General features: G+C 44.1%; 1 protein-coding gene across 3 annotated transcripts in view; it reads right to left on the bottom strand.

The window, feature by feature from the left end:
- The window catches only part of PLPPR1 (phospholipid phosphatase related 1), a 215,700-nt gene that overhangs the window by 120,813 nt on the left and 68,242 nt on the right, over positions 1–26,645 (bottom strand). For all 3 annotated transcript variants that reach the window (XM_075067528.1, XM_075067527.1, XM_075067529.1), the window contains exon 2: positions 13,492–13,600. In XM_075067528.1, the coding sequence (XP_074923629.1) occupies positions 13,492–13,554 (63 nt within the window). In that variant the 5' untranslated portion in view covers positions 13,555–13,600. The remainder of the gene's footprint in view (positions 1–13,491; positions 13,601–26,645) is intronic.

Raw genomic sequence — 26,645 nt, 5'->3', positions numbered from 1 at the left:
TCTGAAGTAAATTCGAAAATGCTTTTACATAACAGAAGTCCAAATAATAATGAAAAACATATCTGGGTGGCTTGGGTCTGGGGAGGGGTGGGGAGGAAAAGGGAGGCACGGCAGCGGTTGGCCCAGGGCTCCTCCGGGCAGGTGCGGGGGGGCGGGCAGGTCTCAGAGCTTTGGCCAACCCGGGCTCCTCTGATGTGTGTGGGGAGGTGCTCAGGGCTTCTCTTGGCAGGAGGCTTATTGCTCCAGGCACAGGGGGTCTCAGGGCTCCAGCTGCCGGGGCAGGAGCACAGAAGAGGTGCAGTCGGGGGCTAGCCACCCCAAAGAGGGGCTCCACCCGCTGCCCACAAGCCTACCTCTCACCTCCTCACCCCCCGCCCGCCTCCAGGGTCCCTCCTCACTCCCTTGCCCGCCACGAGAACTCCTGTCACCGGTGGCTCATCGCTCTCCTCCTCACTCCCCCGCTTGCAGCCAGACCTGCACTGCCCGCCTCGTCACCCTGCTGCTGGTTCACCGCTCGCCTCCTCACTCTGCCAGGGCCCCCTGCCACTCGCCTCCTCACCCCCCACGTCCGCTCACCGCTCGCCTCCTTTCTCCTCCACCAGGGTCCCCTGCCACTCGCCTCCTCACCCTCCATGTCCGCCCAGTGCTCGCCTCCTCACCCTGCTGCTGGCTCAGTGCTCGCCTCTTTACTCCTCTGCAAGGGCCCCCTGCCACTAGCCTCCTCACCCTGCTGCTGACTCACTGCTTGCCTCCTTAGTTCTCTGCAAGGGGCCCCTGCCACTCACCTCCTCACCCCCCCCCCGCTCGCCTCCTACCCCCCCTTCACCTCTTCTCTCGCAGCCAGACCCCTCTGCTCACCTCCTCAACCTTGCCTCAGCTGGCTCCTTAAGCGTTGTATGTCCCACCTGTCTCCCCAGACGGGCAGCACATGCAGGAGCAACAGGGAGGAAGAGGAAGGGCTGATGCTGCACAGGAAACTGCTGTGGCCGCAGGGAAACCACCTGGTGTCCACATGCAGCCACGGTGGCCGCATTTGAGAAATGATATTCTAGAGCATGGGTGAGAATTTTTCCAGTGTTGCACAAGGGCAATCGGGCGTCCAAATCCCCCTAGTTCTATTATGAGAATCTCAACCTGTATATTTTAAGTGTTCGTAACTGTGTCACCATCGCTGGGCATCCTTGATACAGCTTAGAATGACTGTCTCACTAGCGTTAGGATAACACTAGTGATGTTAACCTGGACATTCTATGGCAGCTTGAGCTGGCTGAAATGTTTCAAGTTTCAAAATTACATTAAAAATGTTCATCAAAATTTTTAATTTGGATAACTCCCCCCCCTCCAAAAAACAGGAAAACTTTCATGAATTTAACCAGTTCTTGTCTCAGTTCATACACTATGAAAAGTGTAACCCCCGCCTCCAAGTTCAGTTTTTCATTCTCCAGCTATGGGGAAAGAAGGAATGAGCAAGCACATTACATAATAGTCCTTTGAGCCATCCCTCCCAGGCCACAAACGTCAGATTCTAGGCAGAGTTTTCTTTACTGGAATGAAGGTTACCACAGACCAACGGCTTTGTGAGGACAGGAAGAACGAATAGGGTTTCCCAAGGAAATAAGGATGGATAGGAAGTGGCTCCAACAATAGCGCACCCCATCAAAGATACTTGCTCTGAGGACTAGAGTACATGGAAATGTAAAACCTAGAGAGCCCAATTGTGTTTCCATGGAAGTCTATGACAAAACTCCCATTGACTGCACTAACTCTAGTCCCAAGTTAAGGAGGAAAGAATGGTACAATAAAAAGGGGGTAAATCTTTCAGGTTTCTAGAAAGCTGAAACAAAAACGTAGATTTAAAAAAAAAAATGTTTAATCCATTGGTTCAATATGCTCCCAGCCTTTTTGTAGCAATAGAATCCTCACTGTGTTACTGACGACAAACATGCATTCAAGAGGCACTTACATAACATAGGGAAGTAATCTAAGGCAGTATCACAAAAAAATTCAACTGAAAAACAGTTCCTCAGCCTGATTTATCACATAAAAATCACTGCAGCAAAATGCAGGGAGAGAGAAAGCGAGCAATGCTTTGCCGCCCATGTGTCTCTACATATTAAAGCTATATATTTTTTATTTTATGCGTGAGGAGGACTGCAGGCCTTCTCCCATAAGACACAGCTATTTCAAAGCAGGTAGCAAAAATAGCACTTTTATGAGCACTTCTGCTGAAAATTTCATCTCCTAGCTGTCTTTAAATGAAAAAGAATGCTGCTGCATTGACTAGATTTATAAAACAGTATGAAAGGATAATCTTCCAAATGACTGTAGGCACAAATCAGCTGACCAACAGTTGGTCTAATTTCTAGGGTGTTATGAAGGAGACAGTTCATAGCAAATCTAGTTTGACTTCTTTTTTTTTAAAATTTATTTTAGCAATTGGCTCACTCACAGTTTTTGGCTCTAGAGCTGCACCTGAATTTTCCCAACATTCAAGGTTCATCAGATCTGATGTTTTGGTTTGTTCAGCAATTTGTGAGGATGGAGACCAGATATGACATTCACAACATTTGGAAACTGACCAAAATTGTTCCAAAGGAATTATTTCAATATACGCCCCCATAGAGACACTCTTCTTCTGAAAGAAGTGTCTACGATTTCAGTAAATTTCCAAGCATAGACAAGCCCTAAGATTCCAAAACAGCAAAGCACTTCACCATAAACTTAGTTTCAACCATATAAGCAGTTCCACTGAATTGTCCCCATTCTCCTTCTCTCTCACAAGGAAAGAGACAAAATGTGAATAAATAAAAGGAAGGCATTTTATACAGCTGGTTGAAAAATCGTAATTTTCCATGAATATTTTCAAAACAAACTGAACATTTTTGTTTTGTTAGATTTTCGATGTACATTTTCACGTTTACAAGGAAAACCAATAATGGAAAAATTCTAAACTGAAAAAAGGAAAGGAGGAAAAAAATTATTTTGGGAGCAGCGTTTGTTTTTTAAAACAAATTTCAGTTTCAGTTTTTTGATGGAAAACAAAATATGATGAAAACGAATTCTTGAGAATTTTTTTAAAATCAAAACCCTATTTTTGACCAAAAATAATTTAAAACAAAATATTTTTGAGCAGCTCTAATATTTTTCCTACTTGGATTTGTTATCTTGGCTGTGGATATTTTTTTAAGTTGACAATTCAAGAATACAGAAGTTCAGAGTCAACACAGGCATTTTATAAGTGTCCAGTCATCCTATGACAATATGAAAACTACCAACATGGCAATCAGAAATGAAGATAATACTACAGGGTGGAAACTATGGAAAAATCCAATACTAGACGGATGAGTCAATCACCTGGCCTTCTGAGACCCAGTATTTTTTTCAGATGACACCTATTCTTCAGCTGTGTTTGTGTCCGACCTCAGGGAACAAACCCAAGAGTTTAGGTGGTACTGTACGTGCACTGAGGTAGATAGGTAGGTTGTGTGTATGAGTGTGTGTCTGTTTTTAAAGGGTACAACTGAGATTGGTTATTCTTACTGTAACATATCAATCTTTTGTCCCAACTACCATAAACATAAGTGGTAGAAGTAACAGAGGGTATACAACAGAAGCCAGATTTGCTTTCGAAGTAAGCCCCCTTTACACTGCTTTGTCAGTGTAAAAGGGTATTTAAGTGGATGAAAAGGTAACCTACATATACTTTAAGGACACTTTACACTGCCAGAGTGGTGTAAAAGGTCTCACAAGGAATGAGAATAAAGTCCCAGAAATGGTGACATCATGAGCATCAGTGCCACACACAGACTGAAGCAATTCTACCACCCTCTTGTAACTGGTTATCTTAACGTGCAGACCAATGTACTGACTAGATTTTTTAAAGATTATGAAGTCCCAGGAAACAAGAGCCATCACTGCCAGGGACACCTCCACCCATTGTGGCAGAGACAGAGTTAATCACTTGACAAAGGAACAAACAGTATGGCCAAAAAAAACCCTGACTGCGCATCTGAAGACCACATGGAATGGGGTAATGGATCCTGCAAAGGTACAGTGAGATCCCACAGATCTGCTGGCTGACGAAGAGTAAGTGTATGCCAGGCCGTCCTGGCCCCACAGGTGGGAAGGTTGCCAGTGGCTTGGACCTCTATCTTTCAGAACCACCACATCACTTCCAAACCTACTGATCAAAGAGCTATGGGGTAACATGGCTTCAGTGAGACAGCAGTATCTCATTAGCTGAAGTGTAAATCAGTTTCCGTTATTTTGCTTGGAGATAGCAGCTCTACAAAAAAAACTGTTCTCCAGCTCCACCCTCTCCGTGCTTAGTTATGCCCTGCTGAAATTTGGGAAGCCTCAACTTAGCAGTTTTCATACATGGGACATTCACAACTAGAAGGAAGGCAGTTCCAACTTCACTCCTTGAGGCATGCAGACTGGACACTTTTGGCCAGTATTTGTGCTTCTATCATTCCTTCCATGCCTAAAAGAGAAGGGGATGATCAGTAAGGCCTACAATATTTTGTGTGTGTGCTAATTCTGGCTAGAGATGAGACAAATGAAGACTCTTTTGTTTAAGGTGAACTGCAAAGTAAAAATGGATATTGCATCCAGTTCAGATTTATGTTCTGACTGCTCCCATTAACCAGGCTGTGGGGGGCCAATAGCACAGAAATACCTTTTCACTAACCTTTTAAAAAAATCTTCCCTTTGTCAGAAGTCCCTTGGTGTGGAATCACTTGACGTACTTTACTCAGGATGGTCCAGGATGCATCATTCAGCAACGCCATGAATATCATGGGTTAGCAATGAATATATCTGGCATAGGTCGGTTCATATTCAGGGATAAGTTTTTGATGCAAGGAGAACGTCAGAAGATTTTACAAAGGGGAAAGCAAATCTTTGGGAAGTCCATTAGAATTCATCTCTCTTCTGAGGATACATCTACACAGGAATGGTCATGGCAGGTCTGGGTCAGCTGACTTGGGCTTGTGGGGCTCAGGCTGCAGGGCTAAAAATTGTTGTATATTCATTCGGACTTTGGCTGGAGCCCAAGATCTGGGGCCCTCACCCACTGCAGGTTCCCAGAGCTCAGGCTCCAGCCTGAGCCCAAATGCCTACATGGCAATTTTCACAGTCCGGAGCCTGAGTCCCATGAGACCAAGTCAGCTGACCTGGGCCAGCTGAGGATTTTTTTATCCCTGTGTAGATGTACCTTGAATGACTTCCAGATTGGTTGTGGGGCGGAGGGGAGTTGAGCACAGTCCATTGGTTTCACTCCGATTTCATTTTGCTGTTTACCTGCAAGGAAATTCAGCAGCAGCAAAGATCAACTCTGTGCAACTAGTTAGGACCATATCCTGCTTGAAGAGGAAATGGGTATTACAGCAAAAGTACAAATGGTACCAATGGAAGATGAGTGTACAGATCAATGATAGGACATGGCACAGGTCTTTGTATTTCACCTGTTTTCATACTATAATAGATTCTGAAAGTGAGACATTTATTTAGATCTATGGGGCATTCATCTCTGATCCGCAATGTAATCAACTGAATTAAATGATAAAGTACAATGTACACCACTATGGACCAAACTGTGACTTGGATCAGACACCTACGCAGGGCCGTAAGGGTGAAGTAAGAATCCCCCTTAAACTCCCGAATGGGCTAGTAGGACCTTGGGTCCAAGCACCCAGGACAAGCAAGATCTGCAAGCCTAGCATTCGTTGAGCCTGGCTCTGCACCCGCAATGAACCAGGCAGGAGCACAATCCCTTCCCTGCCCTATGCCTGGGACAGCATAGACATGGCATTGTCCCACACATAGGATGTGTGACAAAGCTGCAACCTTAGATACACTGTGTTCTGCTGGATTTTCTCTTTGTCCAGTTCTGAAATCAGGATGAAAAACCTGTTGGCTTTTTATCCTGAATTGTTTTATTTGTCACGCTATCCTGTGGGCACTATTTCAATTTTAGTTATACTAGTGTAAAACTAAAACCAGGAAACATAAGGAACATTTGATCTAGCGAAACAGAGAGCCAGGGATCCCATAAGGTCAAATATGTTTTAGTACAAGTGGTGTTTGGATCAGACGAGCTGCATGACTGTCTTCATCTTTTGCTAAATCTTTCAGCAGCTCGCATCAGCTTGGGAAAAAAAAATCTCCCGCAAAATCCTCTCGATCTACGCAGAGAACTATATACCGAGTTGTCAAGAAGTCAGTGGGGTTGTACGTGTGATACTGGGGGCATATTGTTTTCTCATGGTACAAATACATTTCTGTCTTGATGTTTGTAGCAAACTAGCACACTGGAACTAGCTTTCCAATTTCTTTTTACAACAGTCAAAATGTTGCAAGATTCAGTATATTTCCACAGGCCTCCTTCCTACAAATATTAAAAACACATAAACAGACCCTTGGAAACAATGGAGCAACTCACAGGTGTAACATTACTCATGGGAGAGTCTTCAGAATCAGGGGCCTATATTCAATAATTATGTGTTCGTTTTGTACAAGGCAGGACAATATGACTATAAATATCACACATTTCAAAACAAAGAGGAGAATGAACATTGGTTTAAACGAAGCGTGTTAAAAATGGTATGTTACGGAATAGCATGAAAAATAGACAAGTGATTACAGCAGAGCACAGAGAGACCCCATTCGAGATCAGGGCCCCGTTATGCTAACTTTTATGCATGTATATAGAAAGAGGGAGTCTTGCCCAATAGAGATTCCAATCTAAATAGGCAAGACAAACAAACGGTGAGACGGGAAACAGAGGTCTATAGAGTGGCAGTGGCTTGCCCAGGGTCACAAAGAAGGTCGGAACAGAACTCAGGTCCTTCAGAATATTAGTCCCAATAGCCCCACTTTTTCTTGATGTAGAGAACTTCTCTCTACAAAGTGACCCCTAGTCAACAAACAGCCTCCAATCAAAACTGACGTCCCCGTTCAATAATTTTGTCCACTTGTACCATAATTGATCTATGAAAATTCTGGGTACAAAACATACCTCCAGCTAATCAGGGCTTTACTTTTCTCGATTGCAGTCTCCACATCCACCATCTTTTTAACACAACCAACCAGCTCTGATTGGGTGGGATGATTTCAAGCCACGTTTGGTTGTGTGTGTAGTGCATTGGGACTAAAGGCTCAGTCCAACAGGGATGCAGACAACGAGAGCGAGCGAGCAGCACTGAACCATCAGATGACTTTGTGCTAATACTCCTCCTCGTCGTTGGGCCCTCCCTCTGCTGAGAGCCACTCCAGGCCTGCAGCCCCACTCACTTTGCCTCCTTCCTCATAGAGCTCATTTCAAACCCAGTAGACCATTGTGCACATATCCTTCTAAAAGCTCCTGAGCAAATAAGCTCTAGTACGTTGGCTCTCTGCATTTCTGTTAGCAGCCTTCAATAGCTTGCAAGACCAAGGCCCATGAGCTGTACAGTCAGATCCTCATCTCACCACAAACTGAATACCAGCACTGTGAGAGCAAACTTGGCTCTAAACCGATCTTTGCACTGCCCTGCTCCTGTTGCAGCCTCTGTGCACCGTCTGTCCCCCCAAGTGCTGGATTACAGCATCCTGGGGGCTACTCTAATTTACACTGGTGGCAACCAGCCCCAGGGGTCCAGCATTAGCAAGCAACATAGAAAACCTGAGACACATTAAGTATTCCCTATCTCTTTCTTAAATAAAAATTGATCAGTACCATCAAGATTTGCATACACAAGAGTGAACATGCCTCTTTATTTCCCATATGCTTTGAGTATGTATATAATATAACATCTAATGTAGAATATCAGGGTTGGAAAGGACCTCAGGAAGTCATCTAGTCCAAACCAAAGCAGGACCAATCCCCAACTAAATCCCCAAATTCCTAAATGACCCCCTCAAGGATTGAATGCTCAACCCTGAGTTTAGCAGGCCAATGCTCTAAACACTGAGCTATCCCTCCCCGCCAATAATAAATAATCATGGCAGTTTCTGTCATATAATATTTGGAGATATATGCTGCACTGCATTGCAAAACATAATGATATCTGATACAACACAATAAAAAGGAACGATCAGGAGACTTGCCTTGAATATTTTAGACACAGACATTGATTTGATAAGTGAGTGAGAATTATTTTAATCAAGTCTTCTTTAGCCTTTAATGTACATAGCTCTTCTAATTAGGGAGTGAAATGTTGATTTAACATTTCTGTCATTACAGATTAGATGTTGCATGTTTCCTCTTTATTTAAATGTCCACAATTTGAATGTATAAAGGAATTTGGAAAAGTCAGCCCAGGGGGAAAGTCCTTACAATGAGCCATTCACCTTCAGGTCAGGTTTTATAATAACTAACTGCTAAGATAAGTGAGATGAGCGGAGAAAAATAAGATTAAGAAAATGGAACTCTGAATAACCATCGGAATTATTAAAAAAACTGTCAAATATCATCATAAGCAGGATGATATTTAAAATATCAGAACTGTGTGTGTCCAATATTTTCATATTGTCTTAAGCTTGTCTAAACCTGAGAGCATTGTAGAGCAGAATCATAGAATCCCAGCTGGAAAGGACTGTGACGGGGCTTGTGGAGGGACCTGGTGGAGCAGGGAGGGCCTAGGTCCCCCCACATGGCCGCCATCCACCCAGGGGTGGCGGCCCACTCCCCTAACAGGCCACTAGGTCATGCAGCCCCACAGAAGGGGCAGTGATACTGTCTTGGGTCACTAGGTCATACAGCCCAGAGAGAGGGCAACCTTACTGACTCTGGCCATTGGGCCACGCAGCTCTGAGAACAGCCCTACTGACTCTTCCCACTACGCCTCGATGAGCCAGGTGGTCACACTGACTCTGACCACTATGCGATGCACCCTAGCCAAACCGGGAAGCCATGTTGACTCGGGTCATAGGGGCTGTCACCATGACTCTGGCCTTTCGGCTACACAACCTTGAGAGAGCGAGAACGGCCATATTGATTTTACCATTAGTCCACACAACTCCAAGACAAGAGGGGACAGAATACACTATAAGGAGTTATCAAGTCCAGCCCCCTGCACTGAGGCAAGACCAAGTTTAATTGTGAGCAAAAAGATATTGGCATGATATTTTGGTGCTCAGCTCAGCCGGGAATTGAAAATAAGTTTTAGGGCAGGTGTTTAAACTTTATCAGTGAGTGGACAAAACCTTATTAGGAAGATCAGTGAGAAAGGCAGTGGGATCCAGTGGATAGGCCTCTCAGTTAGAACACAGGAAACCTGGGTTCTCTTCCTGGCTCGCCATTGAGCTGATGTGTGACCTCGGGCAAATCGTTTAATCTATCTGACACTCTGTTTCCCCTTCCCTGCATCTCCCTTGCCTATTTGAACTGTAAGCTCTTCCAAGCTAGGTCTCTTACTGTCTGTGCAGCAGCAAACACACTCTAGGTTCAACATAGAATTATAGATTAGGGTTGGAAGAGACTTCAGGAGGTCATCTAGTCCAACCCCCTGCTCAGAGCAGGACCAATCCCCAATTAAATCATCCCAGCCAGGTGTCATAAATGGATAGGTAGGTAAGGGTTAAGTTTCTTTTACCTGAAAAGGGTAACCGAACACCTGACCAGAGGACCAATCAGAGAACTGGATTGTTTAAAGTCAGGGGCGGGAATTTGGATACTCGGGGTCTTTGTTGTTTTCTTAGCTATGAGGAAACAAGTCTTCTTCTAATTCTCTCCTAATACTTCTTCTAAACATCTGTAAGTACCCAGGAACCGCAAAGTAATTCAGCTATGATGGTCTTTGGGGTGTATTTACCTGTATGTTAATTTGTTGTGCTGGTTTAATTGGGCTATCTTTTAAATCAGACTGTTTCTTTATATTTTCTTATAAGCAAGAGCCTGTATTGAGTTTCTTAATGCAAGATGATTGTTTTATATTTTCTTTCTTTTTAAACCTTGTGAAAGTTCTTTTCCTAGGGAGGCAAAGGGAAAAGCCAGGCTGTGGGCTATTTTCCTATTTGGGTCCAGGGAAAGAGCAGACTACAGGGAAAGAGACGAAGAATTCTCTCTGTTCTCTGGTGGTTACAGTTTTTCCCTCATTCCTGGAGCAAGGGGGGTGGCAGAGCCCAGCTGTGGGTATTTTGCATCTCCATTGTCCTGAGGGAAGCAGAAAAGCTGGTTTCTTGGGTCACACAGGTTAGCCGCGAGGCAAGCCTGATAAGGAGGGGGAAGGGGTTATTTTCCCTGCTTTTAGCATCCAAGGGATTGGGAATCTGGGTGTCCCACCAAGGGAGGGTTGGGGACACCAGAGGGAGGAAAGGGGGGATCAGGCCCCATAGATTAATTCCTGATCTGGTGGCAGCGAGAATATCCAAGCTGGTAGTGAGCTTGGGGGAGTTTCAGGTAAGCCCCCAAACTTTGGACGCAAAAGTCTAGGTTTGGGACAGGACCAGACTGGTGGACACTAAAGTCCAGGTCTGGGACTGGACGGCTAGATTACCACACCAGGGCTTTGTCAATCCAGGCCTTAAAAACCTCTAAGGTGGAGATTCCACCACCTCCCTTGGTAACCCAGGAATATCAATGATGGTAATACAGATTGTGGGCCATCGCTCCTCTCACATCACATTGTTTTATCAGCAATTGCTAAACATGGAAAAGAACTATTAGGAAATCACATAATGTATTTCTAGCTGTCCTCAATGTGATTTCGCAGCTGGAAACAAGCAGGAGGAGGAGCCCCATGGAATCAGCCAGCTTTCCGCAAGTCACTAAGAAATGCTGAGAATCACTGGTTCAGAGCTACTATGAAATTACTGACATGGGGCCCGGTGCTACAACAACTAACTAGTATAGACCTTACCATGAAGCATAGCCCCTTGAAGGCACATTTGAAATGACCGCCAGCAACCAACAGACTCCTAGGAGCTTGAAAAGCAAAACACTTGCAGTGAAACTTATTCAGAGTTGTAGTGGCTTTTCAGAGTGAGTGGGCTGCTGTCCATCTGCTCTGCCTTCCCAGTGGGAAATCGAATTTTAAGCACTGGTTAGATCTACACTACCTGGGATAAATATAAATAGCCTTCAGATTCCAATTCTGCTGCACTGGACACGGACTATCCACATCACTTTTCCAGAGAGGCAAATAGTAACATGAGTAAAAGATGAAGCATAGTCCATGGGAAGAGCAGGCATTATCCAACGCCAGCACACAGAACATCCATTTTAACACTGGTTCTCTGTCTTTACGTTTGCTTCTTAATAAAAATTGACTGTTGTCATCACATCTAGCATGCCAAAGGACAGGAGAAGTATGCCCGGGCAGTGAACAATGATCTTCCCTTCCTCCTGGCACTTGATTCATTTTTATGTTCATGTCAGCCTTGTCTATATGCCAATTTATAACTCTGTTGACTCCACCACCCTCAGACCCATCATTCACACATTACAGGGCTAAAATTCTTCAGAAATGATTCAGGCTATAAATTTGAAACATCTTATTTCTCACCTTTCTGGTATTTCTTATGCACATTTGGAAAAAAAAAAAAAAAGTGGTTTGGGGGGATGAATGAAATAATGAGGTATGGATTTCTGTCCTTTCCTGGTTTTGAGGTTACCTAAGAAATTTGGTCTGGTTTCCACAGGAGAGAGAGACCTATATTCCTTGAAAATGTGAGTATTACGTCAGTGATAAATCCCTAAGGGCAACTGTAAGACACAGCTGAGGGTCAGTTGCCTTAAACCACTCACTAGATATAGCTGTCTGCTATAACTCCACCTCTTGAGACGTACTACTCTGTTTCTACAATGGTTTTGCAACATTTTCCCATAACAATTGGTTAATCTGCCTTGGCCCATGTGATTATATCCCATACCTATACAACTAGTACTTTCTTCAGCCAGTCTGATTTCTGTTGATGAGAGCGGATAACCAAAGCTCATTCAAGGCAATAAGACGACCCTCCTTGACTTCAATGGGCTTTGGATCAGGCCCATAGAGAAACTGATTGCACTCTCAGGGGAACCTCTGTGAAACAGAAGGTGAAGAGTGGGTGCAGAGAAGCTCTCCCTTAGCGGAAGCAGACACAGTGCTGGATGTGTGAGGCCAAGATTACAATCACATGCTCCAGATATCCTATCTCCCTTTGTAGAGGTTACTATCCTTGCACTATGGAGAGCAAGCCTCCTTGCTTGCATGGGGCCTCAGACAAAATCCATACCCAGCAAACAAAGGCCCTGGTTCCGTGCAATGGAACGTCCCTCCATTGACTTCAGTAGGAGTTGGATCAGTCCCATAGAACATAAAGACCAAGACTGTGACTAGGCCTTCTAGCCCTTTCCAATGGGTTCTTCTTGTGCCCTACTCCCTCACTCCTGTCCCTGTGACCCTCACAGATCTAGTCACTATCTGGCCCACAATGTTAATTTTACAATTCAGGATTAAGGGACAACAGGTGTGGGGGTATGGATTATGCAGCAATAGGCAGATGCCTATGACTCCTTAACTGTATAGCTCTCACCAGAAAAACTTCTGACCAAAGTTTCCTTGAAAAATAACCCAAATCCAGATCCGCAGGTTGAGATGTAACCTACCTCCTAGTAGGAGGAGAAAACAAGAGGTTTTTGTATTCATTTATTTTGATCGTAACAGGAAACAAACTCACTAGAGTGAATAAATGACCAATAAAGAATAAATAAACCTGCCACGCTGATAAAGAAAAACCAACTCCATACCCAGCAAACAAAGGCCCTGGTTGCTGGCTTCTCTCTAACATTAATTAACGCACAACTGTTGTATCATCTGACTCCACCACCATGTTTAAACAGGAGAAGCACCTCACTACATTCCCACTGGACCATTCACCTGAGTGAATGATCACCGATTGCAGTAAGAGTTGAACAACTGGCCTCTCAGTCTACGCTGGGCTAGACTGAGAATTAATTCACTCCCCTGAGCAAGGGCTGCTGCCTATGTTGCATCAGCCTGGGGTAGCTCTAGGGTCTGTATGTCTCAGAGACACTCCTATAAATAACAATTCTTTCCTCACTTTCTTCTTGCTCCAGAGGGCAGTGGCCACTAACAGCAATAAATGATGATACTCCCTCCTAGATCAGCTATGCTAGCCAGTGAGTTGGGCAGGGAGAGCCCACACACCCTCTAGTCCCTGCTAACCCACTCCAGGGATGGACTCATTGAGAATGCAGCACCTGCTCACTCTTCTGCACCTGCATCTCAAGTCTGACAAACCTATATAGGGTGGTAAGGGAGGGATGGGGGATCTGCTTATACCCCATTGTAGGATTGTAATACGAGACCAATTTGGCCCTGATGCCTTGTTAAATAAGCAAGCTGTGTTCAGGTGTGATAGACAATCCTTGTCATTTATCAAAACAGGATACATTGCACAACTGCTGAGGTGCTACCCTTCAGTCTTACAGGTGTTCAGTTGTTTTTGTCCCAGCTTCATCACAGCATGACACAAACTTCTGCAGCATCTGTGCAGTGCACTCACCTCGACAAAGATGAAACATGGGATGATAGAATAACTTCGCTGGGTGTTGTTTCCTAAAGCCATTTCTCATATCACCTCTTGGGAAAGCACTGTCCAAAACTTTACCAGGCTGAAAGAGAGACAAATACGTACAGTAAGTTACATTCAACTGAACGTTCTTCACTTAATACAGCCTGGAGAATATCACGGCAAGCTCATGTAGCAAGCAGAGAAAAAGAGGAACAGAATATTAAGCGCTAGATTGTAGTTTTACAGCCTGTCCAGTGTCTTGCTGCATAGTCCCTGGAGCAGCCTGGGAGGTGCAAGTGTGACTCAGAGAGAGGTCACCAGGTTTAGGGTGTTGCAGATTACATCTCCCATTGAGCAAGGAGAAAGCAGGATCAAAATCTCAATCACAATTTGATCCTTTCTCTGCTTCTGGACCAGTGCAGCCATGCACTGCTCCTTAACTCAGAGCAGACTGCAAGATCGCAATCCAGCGCAGAAGTGACTGTATTCCTGAGTCATAAATGGTTTAAATCAATTATGTTTTATGCTAAATAAATAGTGAAATTGTATTTTAAAATAAGATGGGTTTACAGTGACCTGAAAACCACTCTGTGGATCATCAAAAGATTTATCTGGGCAAATATGCCCAATTTAACATGCCAGGACAGCTTACCCAGGCAAAACTATTGACTTCAGTGGGAATAAGCACCACACAATCGGCAGCGAAGAACTGGGCCCTTTCTGCAAAGTGTTTTTGGCCCAATGTTAATTAGCAGTTTAAACCACAAAACCCCTTCCTGCTAAGCATTACTTTGAGATACTGACTATTGTAATGTTAATTGAACATAACCTGGTAACAATCTGCATTGAGATGCTTGATCTCTTTACTGTACACAATGTATGGAGAAAAGAACTCTAAAGGGAGACTTAACTGGTCTTAAGTGCGAAGAGAGACTTAAAATGGCTTTAGAGATCAGCATTAGGTAGTGGTATAAACCAAAGAAGAGAAAAAACAGTCGCCAGAGAGCTGTCCAGTACCCTACCACACACACTCACACAGGACAATGCAAGGGAAATGAGAGGAATGGAAACTCTAATCACATTAAGAAATAGCCAGGATGCCACTCTCAGCACTCTGAACCCAAAGAAGTTCTTCCATTTGAATTCCAAGTTACTGGGGCACTGTGGGTTTTGCCAAGGCACGTATGGGAGTAAGGGCTGGTTTAAGTAGCATCAACTCCTGGCAAATTTTCATAGGATGATGCCACTTCACTTGCACAAAGACTTGTTCCACATGGCCTGACTCCTTTGACAGGGAGGTGGCAAGGCACTGATATGGGGAGTTGATATCATTGTTGCTCCTATGAACTCCTAACTAAAGCAGGATGAAATGTTTTGACTAAAACTTTTTCCAGCAAACAATGCAGATTTGATAATGCTGAAAAAGTTCACGCATTCACATCGATTTCACCAAACGGACTCAGTGAAAAAAAAACCCAAATCCATCAAAACGTTTCAATTTTTCAAAATCAAAACATTTCAATTTTTTTATTTAATATAACTTTGTTTTGCAATTTCTTTTAATTTTAGGGTTTCTTTTTTTTTAAAGTACAATAATGCCCAAAATCAAAATGAAATGTGTTGTTTGATCCAAAACTATTTTATTTTTCAGTTTGTCAGAAAATTTCATTTTCAGTTTGAGCTGTAACAATTTATTTTCTCATTTTATTTTTTGGAATTGTCAGCAAACAAAAAAAATCCATATTTCACCTAGCTCTGCTCCTGACGGGGCAGGCGTGCATGAGTTATTTCTGTTCTAAATGGCTTTGGGGATTGTTTGATAGAATGATAGGTTAAGGAAGAATTCTTACTGAATTACAAGAATTGTGCGGATCATTACTACTGAAATCCTGTCAGCATCTTTCTAGCAATGACCATGTTTAAGGATGGCATTAATACTGTTTCCCTGGCCAGTGCAGCCAGAACATAGTAATAACTGGATTTTGCAAATCCAGTGCCCTATGACTTAACGCTTGCCTCCGAGTCCATAGGTATACTATGGAAAACAGTAAGGAGTTGGGTGTTTAAAACGGAAGTAGTGTGCTGTGAGACATTTAATTAGGTTCAGAAGAATTTAGATCATGTGTGTTAAGAAACTGAATAGATTATAGCAAGGAAGCTGAAGGTCCTTTGTAGCCCCACTGCTCTGCCTAATTGAATGCCGCGGACCTTGCAATGATGTCAAAAATATGTCATGTTTATGACTGTTCTTGCAAACTTACCGTTCACCACCAAGTATCAGAGGGGTACTTGTGTTAGTCTGGATCTGTAAAAGCAGCAAAGAGTCCTGTGGCACCTCATAGACTAACAGACGTATTGGAGCATGAGCTTTCGTGGGTGAATACATGCCCATGTGACATGCATCCAACGAAGTGGGTATTCACCCACGAAAGCTCATGCTCCAATACGTCTGTTAGTCTATAAGGTGCCACAGGACTCTTTGCTGTTCACCATCAGTGAGTTTGTTACTACAATAATTTGCCTATGGAAAAGAAATGTATGTTATGGACCAGATTCTCTCCTACATTCTGAACTGATGCTGTTCTGGAAGCTCCAAGAGACAAGAAAGCAGCCAATCTGAGAATTCTCTCCCTATGGGGGACCTCTCAGCTGGTACAGAGCTGGCATAGCCAGCCCTTTTGCCACTCCTCCACATTTGGCTCTGACGAAGCGGGCAAGACAGTGGTAAGGTGGGTTATGGCTGAAATATGCTATACTCGATCTGTCCCCAGATGACATATGATTCCTTGGAGGCCGTTGCCAGCTAGCATAGGCCGCTCCAGCCTATGCTGTGATCAGAGATGGCACAGATAAGTCCAGGAATCAAGAAGTCAGAACTAGATACTGGCACAGAGAGAATTTGGGCCTATATCTATGCATCTCTCTTCCTCTTCAGGAAAGCTTCTCTGTACAAACGATAGCAGATATCTTTCATTACCATCTAGTGTCACCATCTCCATTTTTATCGTCATTTTGTTCTGATTGCTAACTAGGAAAAACTTGTTAAGATACCACTAGTTCTGACCTTTTAATCCGGGAGCGTGAACACTGCAATGTGAGGCAACTTGGTCAGACCTACAGGACAGGAATATTAATATTACCCGAGCTCTGGCATTATGTGAGCTGCTTCTACTCTTTAAACAAGGTAGAGTAGTTGAATAACACAAAGGCTGTGAATTAATTAGCATTAGTTAGTTCTCATTTTGCCTAATTCCCCTCACATACATTTTCACAAAGCCCTTCAACTGCAGTGTGGGAGGTTATTGTCTAGCATCTCCTGGGAATACAGGCAGAGCCATGGAATATATATATGAGCAAACTGAACATTAACTAAAAGGCAGTCAGAGAAAAGAGAACAACGAAGGCAAACACCTCAGGCTGAAAAGGTTTTATTACCACAGGGATCTGTCATGGCAGGGCAGGGGATGAGGAGAGGAAGTCAAGGAGGAAAGAAGAGAAAATTCTAATAAATGGAATACTGCAGGTTATGTCTAGCAGAAGGATTGTTAAAAGGCACAGTCAAGTGTTTTCTCAAGCCTCTTACTTTAACACAGAACATAGCACGAGAGACTTGGCTGTAAGGAAAGACTACAAGAGCTGATCCGATAGGTTTCTGGAGTAGCAGATAAAATAAGCGCTGATGGCTGCTATCAAATCCCCCCTCACTCCTCTGCAGACTAAGTAAGACCAGTTACCTCAGCCTCTCCTCATAAGTCATGTGCCCCAGCCCCCTCATCATTTTGAAGAGCAAATACTAGTGTTCACATATTCAAGGTGAAATTCACCACTATGTAAAGGGTGTGACAGACCCAGGCAAGTGGGGTGCAGGAGTCTGGTAGAGGGCAAATATACTGGTCACTGGGTGAGTAGTTTTCTGTTCCCTGAGTGACCAGAGCAGGGGCTGCACAAGAGTAGTCAGGAACTTCCTAGAACCAATTAAGGCAGACAGGCTGATTAGAACACCTGCAGCCAATCAAGGCAGGCTAATCAGGGCACTTGGGTTTTAAAAGGAGCTCTCTCCAGTCAGATGGGGAGGAGCCAGAGGAGAGGAAGTGCGTGTGAGGAGCCAGGAGCAAGAGACACAAGGAGTTGAGACTGAGAGGCTGTGCTGCTGGAGGATTGAGGAGTACAAGCATTATCAGACACCAGGAGGAAGGTCCCTCTGGAAGCGATGTAGGTGATGGGGCTGTTTCCGTTGCTGGTGAACCGCTCTCCTCTGGTGCACCTGGTGGTATTTCAGGCTCTGGCTGAGCCTCTTCGGTATGGTTGTCTGTTGGTTCTGCCAGTTCATGCTCGCTGGCCTCCTCTGGCGTTGAGGTTGAAGATGTGGTTGCGATTGCTGGTACTGGGGCTGGTTGCTGTTCCAGTTCCGGGCCTGGGACTGGAGGTGCTGTGGCCGTTTAAGTGACTGGCAGGGAATCCGGGTCCACTACCTCTGTCCGGGTCTCGGGTAACACAGACGGGGTTTCTGTGGACGGCTCCGGAACAGGAATGGGTCTGGAAGCTTGTCTGGCTTGGCTCCGTGTAACCATTCCCACTCTCTTGGCCCGCTTCACCTGGTTGGCCAAGTCTTCCCCCAGTAGCATGGGGATGGAATAATTGTCATAGACTGCAAAAGTCCACATTCCTGACCAGCCTTTGTACTGGACAGGCAGTTCAGCTGTAGGCAAGTCTACAGCTTGTGACATGAAGGGGTAAATGGTCACTTTGGCCTTTGGGTTGATGAGTTTGGGATCCACGAAGGATTGGTGGATAGCTGACACTTGTGCCCCCGTGTCTCTCCACGCGGTAACCTTCTTTCCGCCCACTCTCAAATTTTCCCTTCGCTCCAAGGGGATTTGAGAGGTATCTGGGCCTGGGATCTTTGGTGTGATGGTGGTGTAATGACTTGCACCCGGTTGGGGTTCTTTGGGCAGTTGGCCTTTATATGTCCCAGTTCATTACACTTAAAGCATCTTCCAGCTGACTGGGTCACTGGGTCGAGGTGAGTTACTGGAGACTGGTGAGGTGGAAGAATAGGGTGTCTGTGGCTTTCCTTGGGTGTAGGTGGGGTCTTGGGTTGCCCTCTGGTTGTAGGGTTTATTGTCGGTGTGCCCCTGGGGAATTCATTCCCCTTTGGACAGGTAGGTTTCTTGCTTTCTGCCACTTTCATCCATCTGGCTCAATCTCCCCTGCTCGGTGAGATTTTTTTGGGTTTTCCATCTTGTATTGTACTGTGTCTATGACTCAGAACACCATCCAAGAAACTGCATCCATTTGTATGAGGAGGTGCAGTTCGTCCAGGGATTTAACATTGGTTCCTGATATCCAGACCTCATAATTCTTTCCAACGTAGTAGGCGTGTCGGGGAAATGACAATTCTGGTTCTCCACTTTTTGGGTTGAAACGCCGTAACGGGCTTGAGTCCGGGGTTATCCCATTCTTGAATCTGGCTTGTTTTGAACGTTTGTTAATCATTCATTCTTCCTTTTGGCATTCAAGCGCCACGTTTCTGCTAAGGGTCCACTGAGCTGTGACCTCAGTCTCTACCGTGTTACTGGGTTCTTCCAATGCTTGTACCCAAAGGCAGGCCCTTTCAAATTTTTCTAAGAAGGCTCAGTGGGTTCATCACCTGCCTTGTAGATGGGAAATTTCTTGTCTGCTTGTTGAATCATTATTGGCGAAGGTGTTGTTAGGAGTGGCTGGGTTAAAATGTCGCTTTATGCCTCTTCTACTTCAGGTTCATGCTTTTCTCTGCTTTTCCTCTCTTCACTTTCTTTTTGTTGTTTTTTAAAGTTCTCGTTGGTGGGCTGCATCTTTGCTTCTTGTTCTCTTTTATGGGGCTGCCTCTTTGGCTGCTGTTTCTTTTTAGGCTGCCTCTTCTTCTTGTTAGTTTTCTGCGTGGGCTTTCGCCTCTTCTTTGGCGTATTTTTGCTTAATTTAGTTCTTATGTGGTCTCCCACGTTCATTTTCTTGGTCTATGGCATTTGTTGCTGCTGCTCGTTCCTGTTTCAGGCTTTCCTTTGACTCATGGTTCCTGCTTTCTTGTGTTGGGTTGCCCTCTGGTATGATTTATTGGTCTGAACTGCTGGCTTATCTGTTGTCATCCTGGGTTTTGCCTAGCACTCTATTACATTGTAAATTTAAACTAGAAGAACCAGTTTTTTGATGTCTGTGTCTGCTGGTATTGTTCATCAGCTGGAATTTATTGTTTAACAAAGACCTTGTTTCACCCTGTAATGGCTCCTTTGGGCTTAAAATGCAAGCCCAAACTGATGCGCGAGAGATACAGAAAAAAATTTTTGTCTCTCTGGCTCCTTTTAACCAAACCCTTTCTTCTGCATTAAATAGCCCTAGCAGAGAATAAGATAAACAATATTCCTCTGGCTTGCTGGGATTCTGTATCTTTACCCCAACCGCTTTAGGCCACTCACATTCAATAAGCATAAATTTCCAAATTCTGGAACTTAGCGTCCAAAATGGTTGGGGTGTCGAGCATGAAACTCAAGCTTAATTACCAGCTATGGATTGATATCGCTGCCACAGACAGGAATTACGTGCCTTGCCTCACTCTGGTTCCCCAAACCTTCCCTGAGGGACCCAAGCACTCAGTGCCCTGGGTCTTAAATCACATAAGGGAGAATAGCGCCCTTCCCTTGTCTTCTTGTTTATTCCTCCCCAGGCTTCCCCTCTCGTGGATTATCCTGGAAGATTACTGTATTTAAATCCTTGAATTTAAAAACAGAGAGGCATTCTACCTTCCCCCTCTTCTTTAGTCCCTCCCACAATTCCCTGCTGAGCTGCAGGGCTCAATCCCCTTTGGTCCCTCTAGGAAAAAAAATCCAACAGGTCTTAAAAAGAAAGCTTTATATAAAAAGAAAGAAAAAAAGATTTAAAATGTTCTCTGTATCAAGGTTTTGACAATATACGGGTCAATGGCTCTAAAAGAAAATATGATAACGCCTTATTCAAAAAAGAGATACAATTTAAACCATTCCAGCAACTACCACTGTAAATACAAAAAAAAAACAATAAAAGCCTATTGTTTTTACTACCTTTGTACTCACAACTTGGAAACTGAAGATTAGGAAGCTTGAGATAGAAAGATCCCTTATGCCGAGAGCAAGAACACAAAACAGACAAGACACATACCCCGAAAATTCCCTTCCTGAGCTTTTAAAAATCCGTTTCTGATTGAGGTTCTCTGCGTCAGGTGTGTGGTTTCCCTTTGTTAACCTTTCAGGTAAAAGAACATTTAACCTTAGCTATTTTGTTATGACATGGTTCCTGTTGGTGAGGATAAAGAAGGTGTTTCGGAGTGAGGCCATAGGGGAAGTAGCCAGGGAGGTGTAGCTGCAAAAGCTATTTTACAATGAGACACATAACAAGCTGCAATCCTTAGGGCCCTGGGCAGGAACCGGTAGTTAGGGAGGGTGGGCCTGAAGTTCCCCCAACCTCCCAACTCCTGATCAAAACACGGGAAGTAGTCAATCCAGACTGTGGGGAGATCACTGAGGTGAGCAAGCTGCCATATAAGCGCTAGGACACAATGGTAGAGGAGGAACTTTGGTCACAAGGGCAATCGCAAAGAGATACCTAAAACACCACAACGAATCCCAAATTATTAAACCCTCCCCCAAGTTAGAGTTTTGACCCCAAAGGGAGATGTGACAGAGACTCCATTTGTAGTCCATCAAGGACTTCATATTGCATGGGTTTTACACAGAATCATGAATATCTAGGGTTGAGGGATCTCAGAAGGTTATTTGTCCAACCCCCTGCCTCAAAGCAGGACCAATCCCAGACAGTATTTTTTACCCCAGGTCTTAAGTGGCCCCCTCAGGATTGAATCATAATCCCTTTGGTGTCATAACAGATGGTTAAGGCTGTTATGTTGCTCTTTTAACCTTGTAAGGGTTAAGAAGCTCAGTAAACCTGGGCTGACACCTGACAGAGGACCAATAGGGGGACTAGGATACTTTAAATCTTTGGTTGGAGATTTCAAATCTTTGTTTGTGCTTTTTGGTGATTGTTGTGTGTTCCTCTTGGGGCTAAGCAGGGACAGAGCGTCTACACCCAGGCTTTCCAATCTTTCTGAATCAGTCTTTCATGTTTCAAATTGTAAGTAATAGCCAGAAGGCAGTTTAGTCTGTATGTTGTTTCCTTAACTTGTAAATGTGTCTTTTTGCTGGAAGGATTTTGCCTCTGTTTGCTGTAACTTTGTATCTTAAGGGCTAGCGGGGAGTCCCTCTTGGTCCTATATGAATCTGAATATCCTGTAAGCATTTTCCATCTTTATTTTACAGAGATTTAAGGAAAAAAGTAAATTAAAATGCTGTCTTTTTTTAAGAACTTGATTGATTTTTCGCTTTCTTCTTAAAATCCAAAGGGGATTGGTCCAAACTGACAGGGTATGGTGGGGGAAAAGGGGATGGTTAATTTCCTCCTTGTTTTAAGAGTCCCAAGGAGTTTGGATTTTTTGGTGTTGAAGCCTCTCAAGGGCAACTCAGTGAGGGGAAAGTCTGGGGGGAAAGGATGGGGGTTGGTGTTAATTTCTCCTTGTTTTTAAGAACCCAAGGGGTTTGGGTCTGGGTTCCCCAGGGAAGGTTTTGGGGGAACAGAAAGTGTGCCAGACACTAAATTCTGGCTGGTGGCAGCGTATCAGATTTAAGCTAGTAATTAAGCTTAGAAGTGTTCATGCAGGTCCCCACTTTTTGTACTCTAAAGTTCAAAGTGGGGGAAAAAACCTTGACACTTGGCTTTAGCAGACCAATGCTCAAACCACTGAGCTATCCCTGCCCCGAGGTGTTCAGGTGTGGCAGGTGTTCAGGCACCACAGGGATGGTCAGCCATATAAGTCCCATTAGATTAGATTACATGCACCTTTTATGTGCATATCATCACACGGGGTGACTTTCACCCCCAAAGTACAGCCATAGCAAATAAAAAGCGGTACAAACGTGGCGGAAGTGAAGAATCACATGGAAGTCAAAGGATCGTTCACAAGGGCTGTTTTGTTGTATTCACTCAGCTCTGGTTTTTAAGTGTCATCATGGATGGGCAGGTTCATGTTGTGAGGTGCTTACATCCCTGCCAAATTGTTTAGCATGTCACTAACTCAACGTTGCCTGGAGTGACAATTCTTAAAACGCAGCATGAAAATCAGTAAAATCACAGGGGTGAAGCTGCCTTACCATCTAACTGATACAGCTGCTGTCTTCTTTTGTGATAGAATTATCAGGGCATGGTAGAGGAGAGGGACACACATTACAGGATTCATTAAGAAATACTTTAAAATATCAGGCACTCTTTGTAAATACCACCACCAAATTTATCATGCACAATTAATGGAGCTGATTCTGCTTCTTACTTCCAATTAACTAAAAAGCCAATTATGCCAGCTCTCCTTTCATCCCTTCCAATTTTAGAAATTAATCTAATTGAAATAGTCATGCGTGTTCTTGGGTGGAAAAGGGAGACTATTTTTGGCCTCTATCCAATCACTTGAAGATGCTTCATCTTAATTTAGATTGATTAATGGGCCTTGCAGGTTCTGCTGAAACCAATGGGAAATGCAAGTACTCATTTCTTTTTATCAAACAAATCAGTTTAAAGCTCCATTTATTTTTGAAGCCACTTGCAACAAGGGAATGGCAGGTGCGGTCAGCAGTTAGGGTATAATTTGTAGGAGAAGGAGACTCTGAAATCCAGGAATAAATGGCAAAATTGGTCTAATGAAATTACAGTAGTTTACAGTAATTTTAGGGACTGATCCTGCAACAGACTGCACCCAATGCATAGTCAATTATATTGAGACATTCAGGTCTCACTGGCTTCCACATCAAATTTGTTCAGCTTGCAAGAAAAGTGATGTTTTTTCTAATTGGCATGCCTGCAGATTCACGCTGGAACTTGAATGTCAAGCGCATCGTCTGTCTGTCTTCTGGAACATGACCATTGTACAGATTCTACAAGTGTTGCCCTCAGTTACACTTGTACAATTCCACTATTTTTTGTAAGTTTGCAGTGGGGAACTGGAAGCCTGAGCATTACAGGCACATTTTTTAAATGTATTAAGCAAAGAATGAGAAGAAACAAGGTGGCCCCACCAAGAGTTGCTTTAAGGTGCCTCTGCGAATGGTACTCCCATCTATGTACACATTTCCAAGCAAGGCAGAATTATGGGATTTTGTTGAGTTTTCCTTCTATTCTAGTTGGACTGTTTCAGTGAGATGCAGCTCATGTTCACAGGACATTCAGTGAACACAAGCACAGGTGTTCATAGTACATCCAGCCCAGGCCATTTCCACAGCATGGATTTTTGTATGGGATCATTCTGTACTTCCGTTTGCGCATGCGTTGGGTTTCTCTTTCTTCCCCAGCATAAGTCCCACTAGTAGTCAGCTCTGCACAGTTCAGTATACGTCTGAGAGCAATTGTTTATAGAGTTACACTGAGCCACATTCTCTTCCCCTGTTTCAGATACTTTGTGGCGCTCAGGTTCTGTGAAGTGCTCACAATCTAGCCTTACCTGGCCAGCGGAGAATTCCCTAGTGTAGCATAAAGCCAGCGTAGCTGGCTCCTACACAGTCTGCTCCCCTCACCCTGGAATATGGAGTATGAGGATGTGCAAGGGGGGGAGGCAAAGTACTCCTGCATGCCCCCAACTCTCAACTGGCTGGCATAAGTTAGAACAGCCTATGGATGTGACTCTGATTTATACTGGAGTCAAGGAAACTTGAGAATCAGGGAACTGTGACCGGCTCCCTGACTCCCCTCTGTACAGAGCAGATCTTCACACATCTCTCTCTCAATCTGAAGGGGCCCAAGGGGATGTGATTCTGAACAACTCCTGAGACAGATGTGGAGATCTTGTTGCAATTTTTCTTTCATGGTCTGGGAGCCCAGTGCTTTCAGGAGTGAGACTCTACAGTGTCAAGATATAAAGTTATGGAGGGTCATTTGGACATCAAGACAAAAGTTTTCTCCGGGATCTAGGAATAATTTTAGAACTCCCTCCTCCACCGCAGGGAAAACAGCAGGGAAGCCAATCAGATGGGACAAACATTGGCCATCAGTCAGAATATGAATGCTACCTTGGAGGCTTTACATTCAAAATTACGCAGGCCTCCCTCTGTGGTACATAATAAGCAGAGGGAAAGAGACTCTGAGGACAAAACACTTATTGATTTGAGCAGGCAGTCTGGAACAGAGGGAGCAAAACTGAGCAACCCATTGAGTACAAGCTCCACTATTATTTTAAAAAAATAAACAACAACATAACCCCACTGCAACACTTGACATTCGGGCTCGGGAGCATAAGTTGTGTTAGCATCTCACTGCCCTGACATTCTCAGACTCACACAGGCAAGGAGTAGCTCCCATGCATCATTCAAATTAACAGTGCCACATGGATAATTCCAGGCACAGTAAAATCAATGCCAAACCCATGACTTCCTGTGCTGTGCATCCACTCACCCCAAATTCATTGCGACAGGAGAATCCTTCAGGAGTCCCTTCACATTCGAGAGAACAAGGACCACCCAAAAGATGCAGATCTAAATAACATACCAAGATTCTGAGTCAAATCCAGAAAAACTTTTTTGGCTTGCAGCACAGAGCTCAAAGACTCCGGGTTTTCCCCCAAAGATCAATGGCAAGCAAGGCAGATGGACATCAACATCTCAAACAAACAGCTCTTCAAGGACCCAGACAAAGAAACTAGTGGCTTTTCATTCCACTGGAAAATATGATCCACTTTGAACTGCAGCCGCATATCACATGGGAGATGTGCCTACCTCCTCCATTAACGGAGACTGAGACATAAGCCTATGTGTGGCTGCAGAAATGGCCTTCAAACTGTGGAACACCTCATTAACCAATGTCCCAAACGATCATATCCTCCTGATGGTGTATCTGCCATCCACTCTGCTTTACCTGAAGCAGTTAATTGGATCACCAATCTAGACCTGGACCTCTAACATTGCTTTTTTAAAACTACACAAAGGAGGAAGAAGCAGCTAGGCCATGAGTTGGGAGAGACACGGCGGCATTTCAGCTGTTTGGAGAGAAAGGCATTTATTTCAGTTTAGTACCAACCTACTTCTGTCTAGCTTGGTCAATACAATCTGCCGCCTCCTCCTCAAAGCTCGCTTAATCTTGATTTTCAGTATGAACGCAGATCGGGAAAGCAGGGCCAGATGATGAAATAAGTTAGTATGATCTGATCCTCTGGAGCTAGCTCCACAACAATATCGACTGGCATAAGGGAGTGCCACGATGAGCAATACAATGCTCAATGGGACTGGAGGGATTCATAAGGAGACATTAAAAGAGCTAAATATATCTAACTTGCCTAAGGAATGACTAAAGGGGACATGTTAATAGTTTACATGGATCTGGAGACTGGAAACATGACAGGCCTGGTTTTCTGTTGACTTGAATGTTCTGCCATCACTTACACTTGAGTGGATATGGATACCATTGTGATTTAGTAGCATTTTACACCCACTTTGCTCAGGTGTGAATGATGACAAAGGTGTATGCAAGGCAGTGGAGAATCGGGCCCCAAGTAAGGAAAGATCTGTTTAGTATGTCAAAGAGGGGTGGAATAATAGGGGTAATGGGATGAAATGTAGACAGAGAAAATGAGGCTGTAGATCAGTGAAGCCTTTCCATCAGCAAGATATATTTAGCCTGGGAATGGTCTCCCAAGAGAGTGGCAGAGACCCCAAGCTTTTAAAACCAGATAGTACTAGAAAAATGTTCTGCAGTGAAGAATCCTGCAGTGGCTAGGGGATTGGTTGGATAAGCTAATAGGTCTTTTCCATCTCTAATTTCAGTGATGAAGCATGTAGTCTGAGCAGCAATTATCACCTAAGAGATGGAAAAAATAAAGATGCAAAGCAAACAAAAGCACATCATCATTACAAAGGGGATGGAATACAGGCTGCATCGTCCAATTCAGGTTTTTTTTGTTTCATAGATTCATAGACTCCAGGACTGGAAGGGACCTCGAGAGGTCATCGAGTCCAGTCCCCTGCCCTCATGGCAGGACCAAATACTGTCTAGACCATCCCTGATAGACATTTAGCTAACCTACTCTTAAATATCTCCAGAGATGGAGA

This window comes from Chelonoidis abingdonii, chromosome 6 (assembly GCF_003597395.2).
Source record: "Chelonoidis abingdonii isolate Lonesome George chromosome 6, CheloAbing_2.0, whole genome shotgun sequence".
NCBI classification, from domain to species: Eukaryota; Metazoa; Chordata; order Testudines; family Testudinidae; genus Chelonoidis; species Chelonoidis abingdonii.
The sequence above is the reverse complement of the archived record's forward strand: the minus strand, read 5'-3'. Positions and strand labels throughout refer to the sequence as shown.